At 43.9% G+C, this 15,555-nt stretch overlaps 2 protein-coding genes across 2 annotated transcripts in view; one reads left to right on the top strand and one right to left on the bottom strand.

The window, feature by feature from the left end:
• LOC149352852 (transforming growth factor beta receptor type 3-like) overlaps positions 1 to 9,318 on the bottom strand; it is a 76,274-nt gene extending 66,956 nt beyond the window's left edge. The window contains exon 1 of the mRNA XM_089582057.1: positions 9,093 to 9,318. The gene's annotated coding sequence lies outside the window, so the exon portion shown is untranslated. The remainder of the gene's footprint in view (positions 1 to 9,092) is intronic.
• A 1,246-nt stretch (positions 9,319 to 10,564) lies between these two features.
• pins (G-protein-signaling modulator pins) overlaps positions 10,565 to 15,555 on the top strand; it is a 32,577-nt gene continuing 27,586 nt past the window's right edge. Inside the window, exons 1-3 of the mRNA XM_089582061.1 lie at positions 10,565 to 10,806; positions 11,144 to 11,380; positions 11,706 to 11,841. Of these exons, the coding sequence (XP_089438187.1) occupies positions 11,157 to 11,380; positions 11,706 to 11,841 (360 nt within the window). The 5' untranslated portion in view covers positions 10,565 to 10,806; positions 11,144 to 11,156. The remainder of the gene's footprint in view (positions 10,807 to 11,143; positions 11,381 to 11,705; positions 11,842 to 15,555) is intronic.

Here is a 15,555-nt window from a genome sequence, read left to right as displayed (position 1 = left end):
TCAGTCTATGGACGCTCATTTGACAACAAAACGATTTATCGCGAATAAACCTGCGAGTTAATTATATACTGTTTTTTTACCGCCAATCGGGGGATTTTTATTTCGACGTCGAGATCATTAGAGACTCCGTGATGGCTAGCGGAGGTGTATACAGCGGTGCGGCATAGCCTCAGAGATTAGATACTAGAAAAGTTGTCGACGTCATCGCAGTAACTGCTTGTCAGAAATGGCCTGTGGTGGCGATGCATGCATTTTACTTTTGGCCTTTCTATAGCCTATAACAGCGCTGTTTTCTTTGGACATGCGAATAGTACTTTTTGAAAGCGATCGGCTTGAATACGAATAGCCTAGCTACGAATCGAATAAAGAAAGAACCGAACCGAATAACCATATGATCATTCGCAATTTGCGTGAATATTCGTATAAAACGGATATTCTTGCGAAACAACGAAGCGCTATAACATGTGGAGTTGAAGCTGTAGCTGTCGAAAGAAGCAACAATGATCTCCACACAAAGACAGTATTAAAATCTGCGATCGCGTCATGTCCTGCGCGTCGGATAGTTACTTTTCGCTACGGACAGCCCCGCCGAGCAAACTGGCACTACATCTCAGTTAGTGAGAGGGTCGAGAATTATGAGCCGTGACATCCGATATTATTGATGGAGGAAGTGTTTGCTGAACCTGGCTGAACCTGGCCAAGCGGTCCGCCAATCTTGGAGGCCGTGTTCGAGCCCCGTGAACGCCGCCACACGAATGGACCACGTGGCGGCGCTGACCGCGCTGACCTTCATGTTGTTTGGCTGGCTTTGGTTTTATGGGGTTTAACGTCCCAAAGCGACTAAGGCTATGAGAGACGCCGTAGTGGAGGGCTCCGGTTAATTTCGACCACCTGGGGTTCTTTAACGTGCACTAACATCGCACAGTGCACGAGCCTCTAGAATTTCTCCTCCAAAGAAATTCAACCACCCGCGGCCGGGATCGAACCCGCGTCTTTCGGGACAGCAGCCGAGCACCCTAACCACTGAGCCACCGCGGCGGCCCTTCATGTTGTGAAACGTCGGAATGGGCCATGTTGTTGAAACGGCCGCCGAAGAAAACTACGGCGCGCCCGATTTGAAATTCGAGTCAGTCATTCGGAAACTCGAGATCGTATTTGATTCGTTAGGCATAATTCTGAATATGCGCTATTTGACTCGTTAAGCGCATCAAACAGGAGAATATTCGATTGGATATTTGAAGATTTCGAATATTTGCACACCCCTACTGTTTTCAGAGAAAGTATAGCCTTCTGAAAAATGCGACACGTTTTAAACGTTATAGTTTGTTCGCAATATTTGTTTTCTCTTAAGATCCTAAAAATATACAAGTGCCTCGTTTCATTGATAAAGCCGCCAGAAATGCTACTTATTTAGAACCGGATTTTTTTTTTGTAATGAAAACTAAAAGTGATCTACTGTGGCCAGCTCTTCGCAGTTTTGACATGTTGATTTTTTCTTGTTTTGCGAGTATGACCCGAGGACCCCCCCCCCTTTTTTTTTTGGGGGGGGGGGGGGTTGGGGGGAATTCAGATGTCAGAAATCAGGCGATATTTTTTTAGCTTAAATTCGGCAACAAATCGGGTTTTTCAGCGAATATTTTCACAAATCGGGATTTTTTATGGTATTTTTTAGCAAAAGTCAATTTACTATTAGAGTTCGTGTTTGTGCGGGACCTAATGCTCTATTTTTATGCTCATTACCTTCATAAACTACGGTAATGGCAGGTGCAGTGAAAAATTGTTTATCAAATTAGATAGATACTCGTCTTCCTTTATTTATCATGTCTCCTGCGCAGCTTTTGTGTCCATGCAAGACTTGCCTGATTTTGTTCGTACACTGCGAAAAAAAATTTGATCAACATCCCTAAGGCTATTTTAAATGTAGAAGAGCCTTGGAACAGGAATTCATCAACGTGGGTAGCGCTTGAGGCGATGCGTCCGCTCAGTACCCGTGTTTTGTCATATCGCTTCTAAAACGTAGTTTTCGAACATATCCTTTAGCCTCGTCATGAATAACAAGCCTTCAAAGAGGTCCAAAATCACCAGGTAACAAAAACGGCCCCTCAGGATAGATCACGATAGATCCACTAATTTTAGTGCGGTGTCTTCGGTTTTGTGGGCTGTAAAACTATACGATACCTAGAAGGCGCATTTTTTTGGTAGACATCAGGTTTAACCCGATTTTTGAGAAACCTGTCCGGGTTGAAAGAATCAAGGTTTTACCCGATAACGAAAAACCCTGTAGGTCGTATATACCTATGCCCGGAAGGTAAGGGGGAGGAGTTGCGATTTTACAATAATATACGATGCAAATGGTCAAAGCCGTGAAATGAGCTCTACATAGAGGGCAAAAAAAGAATCGAATGCCTTCTTTTTACGCCAATATATATATATATATATATATATATATATATATATATATATATATATATATATATATATATATATATATATATATATATATATATATAGCAAACAAGGAAAGGGGAATGAGGGGCTCGTTATACATAAATATGAGAGAAGCCAACAGCCACAGAAACCAAGGGGCACAGGGGATTTCTTTAAATTAATTAATTTATTTTGTGGTGTCGATCAATTTAGAATATTACAGAATATGTTATCGCTTAAACCTAATTGATTAGAAAAGTATATATATATATATTCCCTCTCTATCTGTCTGACGGAATCTGCTGACAAGCTGTAGGGCAGAGGCGGTAAGTCTCGTGGGGATGAAAGGATAAGCTGTCTGCAAAAGAAGCGCCTTCCATCGAGGCCTTCTATCGCGAGTAAAAATGGTGCAAGTGCGATTCTCCAATACAAAATCTTCGCTCGAGAGGGGGCGCTCCGCTCTTTCCAGTGACTCTACCCGTCAACGACCACGGCACGCGGGGCCAGTCGCGGCCAGTGCAATGCGAAACACTCCGTGCACGACGAAAAAGTAGTCCGTTGTTGAAACTTTTCTTCTATACCTAAATGAGAAGCTTATCACAAGAAAAAAATGATAAGCTCTAGAGTTTTGATACCTGGCTTGTTTGATATAGTCAAACATTAAAAAGATGACTTCGTTTTCTGTTCCGATTGGCCAGCGGAGTAATACAAGACGCCGCGGACCGCGGCCCAGTGTTAGCAACTGCTGTTTTTTTAAGTTGTATCCTACTATAGGCAAGTTTAGTCACTCATTCAATAATTCAGTACATTAAAGAACTATTTTTAACAAAGCGCTATAAACAAAATTTACTCGATTTAAAACTATATATTACAAGTAACGAAGTTGGTGCGTATTATCAGCAATCTCGCATATTTTCATCTGGAGGGCCTTGATCCTTATTGTAGGCCTGAATCTCAATAAGAAGTTACTTTTTGCGAACTTTGGAAGTAGTTTTCTTTAAAAAGCACTTTAACAGTTGTATATTATTTTTAACATAAACTACACCAACAGGCGAAAACATAAAAACAAATATTTGCTTTTTTTTACTCAACTAAGGAAACGCGGAAAATTCTTGCGTGACTTCATTAATGAAGTCAGATGAAAAAACAACGCGTGAAATATTCTACAAAAAGATTTGTCATTGTGCCCTGTTTCGCGTTTGATTTAACAATTTTTAACTCTGGCCAACTTTTGCATCTTCGTGGAAACTTCAAAAAGCGCTCGCGTGAGCAAAGAATTTTTTCGAGACAAATACTTCGTTGAAACTCCATTCACATAATCGACAATTAACCCAATTTTTCTCAAAAGAATCGGCGGTGGTCGCTTTGGTGTCTGGGACGTTCTGCGTGGAGTGACCCTATTTGCATCATAGTGTATCTCGTCGAACTGAGCGGCGGGCGCTCACCTGAACGAGGTCAGAGCGCTCTTTTTTTTTTTTTCATATTTCGCGGGCTTTCTTTAAATGCCGGAGAAAAATACCGCGCAGGGGATATGTTGTAAAAAAAAAGTGCATCGGTTATTTCTGAATCCCCTACAAATTACCGAAACGCACTTCACTCTAAAGTGAATATCAATAATTTGCATAAACAATTTTAGTAAATTAACTAATAAAGCGGAATATAAAAATGTTGCACAAATCAGTTTGCTGGTTGTCAATGAAGTGCAAGAGCATTCCGCATATTCACGACGCCTGTCAGTTTGAATACAACGACGCAATTTCTTGATTTTGAGTTTCCTTGACTCATCCACTCTCTCGGCATAGGGCGCAGCAGCAGCAGTAGGCTCAACACAGGCCCGTTAAAAATCCCTGCGAGTCTTTCAATGATGCGAAATGTTAACAGAAGAAAGCAGTGATACGTTGGACGAGATATTGTTGTGTGTTGTTGCACAGACACTGGCACAGGGGGAAATGTGATCACTCAGTCAACGTAAAAGGGTAGGCCTCATATTCAATGGCTAAAAAAGGTTCGAATAGTTATCTATAACAAAGGGATACCCAACAAATATCTAAAAATATTTAAAAAGCACTACATCTGCATTCTTAAGATACGATTACTCTAGTATACAGTCGTCATTCCGGTTATTAATGCGTTACCATTAGAAGGGTCTGTGCAAGCGGAAATGGCGGCCGCTGTCGCATGTGACGCGGTGCGAACCTTGTGATGCCATCACAACCTGCCCTCCATGTCGAGTGGCAGTTAAACTAATGATTGGTCGCGACAGAACTCCCAGCGATCTATGAACGTAAGGCAGAGAATGACCAATTCCGCACATACAGGCATTGACCCATTATCGCCATCACGTCGTACCCTTACGGCGGAGCTACAACCGAATTAGCAGCAAAAGAAGATGCCACCACATTCAAACGATCCACCAAGAATTGCCCGAGAGTTTTTTTTTGAGCGGATGGCTGTATACACTATTAACAAGAATACACCTATATGTGAGTAAAAGGGGAGTCAACTGTCCTCTAGCGCACCTTTTGGAGTGAGCCAGAGGACAGTTTACTTCCTTTTTACTCTTTTCTGCTTAGGGTGCATTTCTGACGTTGTGTGAGTAACCACTGGGCCGCATTCAGCGCGCACCGGGTAACGACCTGATGGACATTACGTCACTCTTGCCCTCAGCATCGCCATAGACAAGCTGGCTGGCAGTGTGCAGTTGAGGACTTCCCCGTTTCGTGCCGTGCTTTCGAGTGCTGTAGAATGCAAAGTACACGTGAGAATGACCCCGTCGAATGACGGAACGAGCGAAGATTACGACACCGATGAGCGACCGCCTTGTGGTGCATACGCTTGTCATCTATCCGCACGACAACGGCGGCGATCCGCCGCAGACCCCCTGTGTAGTAACGAGGGAGCCGGGACCAGTAATATGGTGTTAACGCTGAAATTTCCATGAACGCGCGGTGACATTAAAAGATCAAACAGTGCTTTATATAGGGTATTATGAGTGGAAGGCAGATATAAATACGGTTTCTAGGAGTCAAGGCGAGGCGTAGATACTAGCAAGCTCGCTCTTGCTACAGTACTCTTGCCTAGAACGACAGCGCCCGTTCCTTTGGCTGCCACAAAATGACGCTACCGGCACCGTCCATGCAAAACGCTTTTTTTATCATGCTTGAAAATGAACATGCTGTGGTTTTCTGGTTCCTCCTCGTTGCAGTCGATGGGCATTTAATACCGATTAACTCTGACCGAATCAGGCTAGTACCCCTACCTAAAGCATAAAACTACGCGATGCAGGCCGAGAAGCTTGAAGAGTGGACACGATGAAGCGGAATGAAATGGACTGCGCAACGTAGCAAAAGCGTGTCAAATGTGGCATTTCATGCGGGCGGAGGCTTGCGACCGGCAGGAATGACGTACTGTAGGAACTTTCACAGGCGGCCGCGAGGTGCGGTCGTTTGAGGAAAATTCACTGAAATAATTATTTTCCACTCATTTCTGTTTCAAAAGTTAATTTTTGTAGCGAAAGCTACATTGGCCACTAACTTGCGTTTCGCTGTGGCGGTGCTCCGAGGAGGCACAGGGAGCGACCTTGAGCCGTTGCCTAGCAACCGCTGCAGCTGGCGGACGCCGTGCGCTCGCCGCCGCCGTTTGGTATGACGTCACACCGCTTGCCTCGTCGTTGCGCTCGCCTCCGCTCGCTTCGCCAGCTGTGTCGCATGCCTGATAATATGTCGGAGGATTGAAAAGGAGAGCTCGCGTGCGTCGCAACCACAGTTGAGGCGGCAGTATGGCAGAGTATCGCAAGCGGAAAAGGGCGGCGGATGCTGCCAACGTCTCCGCGTCGAGATCGGCCACTGGTTCGGTTGCCTTTCGCTCCGTATAAACCAGCTCAGCCAAGCTGAGCCACAGCCATTTTTTTTTTGTTCACCCTCAGTAGAGTGTACTAGAATAGGTTCTAGTACACTCTACCCTCAGTGTCCTAGCTATCACTTCGCCGCGGTGGATCAGTGGTTATAGTGCTCGGCTACTGACCCAAAACACGCGGGTTCGATCCCAGCCGCGGCGGTCGAATTTCCATGGAGGCGAAATTCTAGAGACCCGTGTTCTGTGCGATGTCAATGCAAGTTAAAGAACCCCAGTGGTCGAATTTCCGGAGCCCTTCACTACGGCGTCTCTCATAGCCTGAGTCGCTTTGGGACGTTAAACCCCATAAACTAAACCAACTTGGGCCAGAAATATGTCAATTGGGCCAGAACAGCAAAAAATAAAAAAAAAATTGCTTACTCATCTTTTTAATTTACTTCCCTCTGCCTACTCCTCCATTATCAAGACTACTTTTGCCTTCTTTAATAGCTACGACCTCCACCTCATGCTCAGGTATATTTTCAATATACCCAGACCATTTGTGCGCTATTACAATGCTTTTTCTCTGATGTTTCACCTGCTGATCATCAGGACATTCAACATCAGCACGACTTATTCCAAGTTTGAATAAAAGTATGCATCTGAAATCTGCAGCAATTAAACTCGCTCAAAATATCTTGTGACCATGGTCATCTGTAAAGATCCCCACACACACCTGTAAACAGGTACTCAATATTTGCTGAAAAAAGTGCCTTTGAGCATGACAAACTGTTGCGTGAGTCAGCCACACACAATGCACCTCAGCCCCAGTTGGTCATCTTGTACTGTACGTAGAGGTGTTCAAATGGTCTGTCTGTTGGTGCACGTCCCATAAATTGAACAAATTATTTTCTACTCAGTGCCTTCAGGATGACTACTGAGTTCGCAATATCTGGCATTTGAAGTTTGCAATTACGGCCTTTTCGTCCTTTGTACACAATTACAACCAATGTCGATGAACAGAAGTTGGCAGTGTATGCCCTGTGATGCTTCATTCCTGGCCCTCCAAGTCTTTTTCTATTTTTTTTTGTGAGTACAATATTAATGAAACTCTGCGGTGGTATGAAGGATAAGGCAGTACTTGCAAACATGACACTCCTACTGCCCTCATTCCAAGTGCCAGCCAGCATCTATGAAGCCTGGGGGCCGTAAGGCATCGTTTCTTTTTCTTTCTCTTCCTACTGAGATGATCCAAATTCACGGTACTATGAGCACTGATGCAAGCAATATGACACCATATTTCCCTGCACAAAGGTAAGCATTATTAAGCTTACCTGCCTTTTGCTAGCTGCCAGAGAGAGCCAACATGTAGTTTATTGTGTTGCAATGTAAAGATGACAAATCAGAAAAATCAGGGGTGATCAACTGGATTCACAGCATTCTTCTTTAACTCGCTAATTTATGATTCTATTAAAATTTTGAGACCACCATCTTTCACTCACCAATCTATTCCAATTCCGACTATGCAACTACACAAAATGTGTCACACTGCCAGATCGCGGTGAGTCCTCATACCACTGCCGGTGCAGTGGTGCAGCGGTTAAGCAATGTGCCACTGCATTAGCAGGTGGCTGATTCAAACACAGCCACTGGTGGGGTTGTGAGATCCAAGTTGCTCTTTCCAAGCAATGCAAGAAGGACTAGCTCCCGCAAGCCCCATTTTTGCAGAGAGAGTTCTTCGAGAGGCAGTCTATTTTGCATGTAGGCCTGTTGTTGTCCAAGTCATTTTCTTCTCATAGCCAAATACAACTCAAGAACGAAACGGCAAATGGGAGTCCCTCCAGCCAATGGCGTAGACCGATTCTCCCCTGGTCTTCACTGATCCCTTTAGACCTGCTAGTGTGAAATCCCAAGGAACAGTAGATGCATGGGGAATAACCATGGCTTAATCGGATTAATCAGCTTAATACTGCTGCTGTTTGTCATGTATGCCTGCCTGGACATACGCACTTCCTTCGACCCTATCATAACAGCTGTATATTATCCTTGATTTTCTCCAGATGGGCCTCTGTCTCCCAATCTGCTCACCATAAACATGTGAAGTTTTCATCCCATTTTTGATTCCCTGAACACTATTTATGCAACTGAAAACAATTCGAGGCAACATCTACGATTGGCACTGCACGAAATGCATTGTGCTGTCGTTACAAAATGAACTGTCATCACAAGTGCGGAATCGAATATTTGTTCCGATCCAGCGGCATCTTCTGCCCCTACCATGGCTTACATTTTGACTGGCACAGGTAAAAAATGACTTGCTAGACCTGATGCTCCCCAGATTAAAATAGGAAACAAGTAATTCGCGCGTTTGTTTCTACCACGGCGGCCGCGTAGCACGACGAAACGGGACCGCTCTAGACTTCGAGCGCCCTCAAAGAAAAGCTGCGTGCGCCACAGAAACCTCGCGCTTCTAGCCTTCGTGAAGAGGTCGGCAACATTAGTTGCAACGTTTACAACCAAATTCAAATTAATTCATTTATGCATTAGGTAGATCTGTTAAATCACACCATCAACAGCGCGCGCGCGTTGTACGCAGCCGGAAAACGGATAATGCTGATAAAGCCAAACGAGAGAGAGGAAGCGCAATCGTTAACTAAAAGCGCGGGAACTGCTCACTCGTCCGCAAATATTGGACACCAGTCGTACGTCACGAAATACAAAACATTAAGCTGTACGCAAGCTAGATACACGCCGTGCGACAATCTGCTATTCTCAAAGTAATGCGTTTGACGACTAACACGTAAGTGACGTTGGATTACACAAGTGTTTACCTTTGTCCTCCTGTGTGCCGTCCGGACTGCGGATTGACAAATGCAGCCCGTTTCTTTACAGCCGTCATCTACGGAGGTGGACTGTCACAGTACGCACAACACACAATGCGTTCTCGAACAGACACTTCAACCTTCGTAATACCTTTAACAGTACACGGCATCTTGCCGCTGAACCGAAAAACACCCACGCAGGAATTTAGTATACTGTCCTCAACACGTACAGGAGACAATACAGAAGCCGTGCGACAATCTGCTATTCTCAAAGTAATGCGTTTGACGACTAACACGTAAGTGACGTTGGATTACACAAGTGTTTACCTTTGTCCTCCTGTGTGCCGTCCGGACTGCGGATTGACAAATGCAGCCCGTTTCTTTACAGCCGTCATCTACGGAGGTGGACTGTCACAGTACGCACAACACACAATGCGTTCTCGAACAGACACTTCAACCTTCGTAATACCTTTAACAGTACACGGCATCTTGCCGCTGAACCGAAAAACACCCACGCAGGAATTTAGTATACTGTCCTCAACACGTACAGGAGACAATACAGAAGCTACCGATAATGACAAGGTGCGAATATTTTGGTTATGTTCAAGTCGCAGCACACAACAGTACGAATGACAGCTTTGACAGGCTTTGACAATCTTAGCAACAACTGTACTCTGTAGTGCCGCAGTTTCGGAGCGTCTCACTGTAGTGCGGGAACATTGCGATATTTGACCACGCGCGCCACAGGCAATGTCAGCTGCCTAAAACAGCAAGCAATATGCCTCAGAAACTTTCACCACGCTGGCTGTTTTTCATTGACTCAAGCTCACTCCCGCATCCTGCAGGCTATTACTGCTGTTACCTGCAGTGGCAAAATTGTAGCGCTAAGTATTGCCGCAGAACACATCCCACAAGAAGCAAACGAGAGCAGCGTCAACTTTTAGAGCGCCGCTTCTAGTCACGTGACATTGTCCCGGTATGGTTCGAACCACCGTGGTACACAGATGGTCCAAACGCGTTGTCTCCCCGTGCTGTTGCTATTTTTGCTTTATATGCGCTTTCTACGTCGAGTCTGAAACGCAAGAATTTTAATTTCCTGTGTGGCAAATTGATGTCAGCATATAAAATGCACTGCATGAACGCCAATCAGTCACTCGTAATTGACTACTGTTTTGTATACGAATTTTATCGCGGCTGCGCAATTCAGTGAGCAGAACGAAAGTAATCCATGGCTTCCTGAATCAACCAAGAGTCGGCTGCTCGATTTCCTATCAAATGCATTTCATATCCCAGTAGGTTGTTTCGCAACCCACCAACACCACCCAACCCCATTACTGAGCCTGAACGCGGGAACAACCTCAAAGCACCCGAAGCCTGAAGTGCCGAAGTTCGCTCTCTTCTGCGCATTCGGCGCCGTTCCCGTCTGTAGTTGCTATAGCAACGTCTTACGTCAGTGCGTGCGGTTCGCGTCGGCGGCATCGGTTCGCGTCCTGCCTCCCCTTCCCATCGTCCTTTCTCCGCCTTCTGCTTCACGCTCGCAGCAAGCCGAAGCCCGCACTTACGTACGCGCGGTGCCGAGCCCTGCTCAAGCACGTTGTCTCATGACCACCGCAGCAGATTAATTCCAGCATCTTCGCTCCTCATCTCTGGATTTAATGTAAAGTCTGCTGATATCCCGGTGGGATCGCAATGTTGATCTACGTCTAACCGTTGCAAGCCTTCAGTAAGTGAGTCTCGGAGCACCTTCGCGGATAATCTTGTGCATCTACCTCCAACGTATTGTAGCAGATTTTATCACCCGAGCGGCCCTGCATAACTTTTGTTGGTCATTAAGCCTACGGTAGAGATAACCTGTTCATTAAACATTTTAGCGCAGTATTTATGCACCATGGCAGTTCACTGTGACTAATCGCTTCGGGGAATTACGTAAAGCATAGCGTATGTGACGTAGGTGCTAGCAGGGCGGCCAGCGCGCGCGGCGCAACGGTCAGCGGCACAGGAACTGCGGCAGTGGACATTCGGCGTGCGCCGTTCAGCCGGCTTTCTCCTTTCTCTTGCAGGTTCACTCTTAGCATGGAGTCCAGTACATGTTTAGAGCTTGCGCTTGAGGGTGAACGCTTGTGCAAGGCAGGCGATTTCCACTCGGGTGTCGAGTATTTAAGCGCGGCGATCAACGTAGGAACGGATGATTCGAGAGTGCTTAGCGCCGTATACAGTCAGCTGGGAAATGCTTCTTTTTACCTTGGAGATTATAATAAAGCTCTTCAGTACCATCTGCTTGATCTCAATACAGCCAAGTAAGTGCAATGAAGGCTATTTTTATTTCGCACTTCCGATTATTACTGTAGAGAAAAATATGGCATCAAATTACCATGGTGTCAAATGCATCCGTTGTTTGAACGGATGTGTCAGCCACATTTGCCTTGATTTTTGTTTTGTTTTCTGTGATTGAATGCGCACATGATGCTAATTTGTAAGTTTACACTGTAAATAATTGTTCGATTGTTTTTTGCGTTTGATGTAGTTCCAGCATAACTGTTTTTACTCTCCTTTACGCGGACTCTCTATGAATACTGCAGAGATTTCTCGTACGTTTGGAACGTTTTTCCTCCGTCTTTCTAGGGCGGCCGGCGACTTATTGGGGGAAGCAAAGGCGAGTGGAAATTTGGGCAACACACTCAAAATGATGGGCAAGTTTGATGAAGCAGTCACTAATTGCGAAAGGCACCTAAGCATATCCAGGGAGAAAGGAGACAGAGTACGTTTTTCTGTTCCGTTTCTATTTGTATTGCTTGTTTTGTTGCTTATTTATTACTTTTGTGTTGCAGCACTAAACTGTGATGTGTGGTTTTATTCACCAAGCATCACATTTGTGCAACTGCATTCTGGCACTTGTTATGTTTCGCCATTTTTGGGCTTGTATTGTGTTCGTTTCTTTTTCTTTTGCACATTATGGCAAGGGGTTGTTTTTATAGCTTCGAGTTGGAACAAAGGGAAGTGGACTCTGGACTGGATGCACTAAGCTATGTTACGTGGTTTACTGCAAAAATCGTAAAGGGCAGGCATTGCACTCCACTGTACATACGCACTGTTTTCTGCAATCAGGCTTATTTGCCAGAAGCATTTCACTTTGGGTGGACATTGAATGTGTCAGCTTATGATAAAACAAGTTACTATAGTCTGCGGGGCAGAGATGGTGCTTATAGGATATATACATACACATATGCATGGTGACATTCTTTGCACTGTTTTGAAGAACGTTGCTGATGGCCTCACATGCATGTTACTTTCATCAAAGCAGTAATTGGTTGGTTCCAGTTTCAGAAAAGTGAAGACCTCTGTTAATCCACTGCATATGCATCAATATGTGAGATGTGTTCCTTGGTACAGCTGCTAGAGTTAGTATGGTTATTTCATGGCAGACCAATGCCAGTGGTACTCACCGGCTGTTTCATATGAAATAGTAGTTTGGCTTTTACTAGGAACCTATCCTGGCTGCTCAGCCGTGATTAACTTGACATAATGTTTTAGTTCTAAAGCAACATTGAGACAGTATGACTGTCAGCTAGATAGTTGTTTATGACCAGCTGGTGTTTTTGTAATTCATGAAAATCTGAGTCTTCGGCATTTTTCTTTCACTGTTCTTTCATGCACATCACAAGCCTCTGCATTAAGAGACAGAATTTTGCAACCACTGTGATAGCATTGTGATTCAACTTGTCATCGACTCCCCACTGTAGTTGGTAGCAACCAGCCTTCAAGAGAAGCTCCATTCGCAGGCATTGTGAAACCTCCAAATTATATACAATTCAGTTTTAAAGCAGCAATTTTTAACTTTTTGGATTGACTAAAGCAGTGTAGCTGTTTAACGTCTTATATTTTTCTAAGTTGGAAAAGAACTTTTCCCAGATATTGCTAGAGCAAGGCTAAAACTAAAAAAGCAGGTATGCACAGTATCATTTGCCCCGTCTCATTGATTAAAAAATAAAATTAGAAAAAGATGCTGTGGGGATACAAATATTTTGTCACAATCTGCTAATTATATTCACTGTCTAAACCCATCTAAGTGATGGGATACCCAGGAGGTCTTCAGTGGTCTGGCCAGTTGGGACACCTCCTGGACATCCTGCATCACTTGACATATTTGAGGTTATCTGTTATAGTGCCATCTGAAATTTCAAAGGTGTATTAATATTGGTTGAACATGCCTTTAATATGTTGCTTGATACAAATTTTTTTTAGGAAACTTTTGTCTGATATTGGTTAGCATTTTTAATTAGAGGATTTTTATAGCTGTGAAATTCGTATTGCATTGCCTTTTACGTCTTAGAGGATATTGCCATAGTCCATGGTACGATTTACCATGCAAAAGGGCTTTTGAATCTCCAGCCATAGAAATGTAGCAGTTGAAAACCTGTAGTACTGTAGTTGGTTTACATGTATGCAGCAAATCAACTATGCTCCTACTCTTAGGTGCATTTTTGTTCTGCTCATCAGATGCATTTTGCAGAGCATTCAGGACAGAAAAATGAATGACCGCAGTGATTTCTCACTAAAACATCATGCAACATTGCTAATATTGTGTACTTTTGAAACTAGCATCTAATTGCAGACAGTAGTGTTAAGTGGATGCTATGGGACATTGCAAAATATATTTGAAATAACTTTTACCTCATACATCAGGCTATAAGATATAGCACAGTATTCGCGCAGTTTAATGTAGTTCACATGTGCTACCTGGATGGAATGTACACCAGAATATTAAGGCCTGAACCGTTTATTATTTCTGATGTGCTGAAATTGGTGCCGTAAATTTATGTTCTAAAATTCTGAACTGGGCTAAGTAAGGTTCTATGTTTGTCACAGATTATGCCGATAAAACAGAAAGGTGTAGTGCACTGCAGTTGTTGTAAATCAAAAGATAGTCATCAGCCAGCGATGAACTGTTTGGGGTACAGGCAGCTAAGTCACTGGCTCAGTTGTCTTGTTGCATTTTTGCTTATGTAACAAAGTTAAAGATGTTCAGTTGATGGGTTTGCTTAACTATAATAAAAAAAAATGGAGAAAGCTTGTTAGCATTCGTTGTTAAAAAAAAAAGTTGTCAAAGAGGGAGGTGGAGGCAAACAGAACGGCACTCAAATATTCACCTCTACTTCTATCGTCGCTTCAGCTTTCTTTGTGTGGTGGACTACCAAACTCATCTCGGCTTGTATTTTATAAAACATGTTGATCAGACAAAATTGGTCTAGAAAATTCATGTGCCGAAGAGATGATCAGCATGATTGTATCAGTTATTTATTATGCCTCTCAGAGCCAGAGACATCACAAAGGGCTTTTTAGTTAAGTTTATTGGCATAGAGTAGTTGCACTCTACAGGAGTAGAGATACCAAATTTTGATGCTGTGCAAAGCCTGCTATATTATTCTTGGTAATGCAAACATTGCTTCCGCCACATATTAGTCGCAGCCGAGACGTAAAAGTTATTTTAAATTGATATTATAGTTTGAAATAGCCAGCAGCTCTGCCGATACATTTCATGTTAAGCCCGGAATGCAGGTGAGCAATGATTTCATCAAGCAAGCTTTTCCAGAGTTTCATAATCTTACCAGTTATGATACTCCGGATCAAACTCTGGCCAGAACCAGAGGCCAGGTTCTAGATGCTAGCAGATCACGATGCGCCCTGTGATCGTAGCACCAGGTACTAGCAATGCTCTACAGCTTGTATTAAATAGCTTGGGGAAGCTTGTCTAAATGACACAAATCACAAGATAATCCGCTTACCTACAAATTGTCTGGGTCCTGGTGGTTTTTGCAGTTGGTATGACCAAAGAGCTCTGAAGCCTCCGAGTGGTTTGTCTGGCTTTTCTATGCATCTCATTGGGTTTTTGTGCAGCGTGTCTTTACGAGTTCATCAGTCCTCTGAGCTTTGGATTCACCTGAACGCTTCATTGCGAGCGCGAGCTTATAGGCGTCCAGAATGTCGAACATGTCTGGCATCTGCTCGCCGTAGTGACATGCGGATGCCATAGAACAGCTGCATGTGCGGTGATTGCCGAGCTCAACAGGGAACCGCTCTCTTGTATGGTTAAGTTCTGCATAGCCAAGACTTGGGGTGAGCAGGCCAGGATGACAGTAGTAAAGCGATATCCATGTCCATGATCTTTGCAGCAAACAGTGAAATAGCAAATGCATTGCTTTTTGAATGCACAGGATTTGTAGCAGATTTGTTTGAAAGCTTGGTCTGTCACAGCTCACATAAAACCAATACTGAAACTGTAGATAAAAAAAAATGTGCTGTAATAAATCATTTAAAGAACACTGGAGCATATCTGCAGCCGTTCTATCGTTCCCAAGATCATGGGCATCATTGTCAGCCAAAAAAGAAAGGGGGGCGAGGGGTCTGAATTTTTTATGTCTTTAATCCTTCAATGGTTGGTTGGTTGGTTTATGGGGTTTAACGTCCCAAAGCG

Source organism: Amblyomma mixtum, chromosome 3 (assembly GCF_055824585.1).
Source record: "Amblyomma mixtum isolate Tamu chromosome 3, ASM5582458v1, whole genome shotgun sequence".
NCBI classification, from domain to species: Eukaryota; Metazoa; Arthropoda; class Arachnida; order Ixodida; family Ixodidae; genus Amblyomma; species Amblyomma mixtum.
The sequence above is the reverse complement of the archived record's forward strand: the minus strand, read 5'-3'. Positions and strand labels throughout refer to the sequence as shown.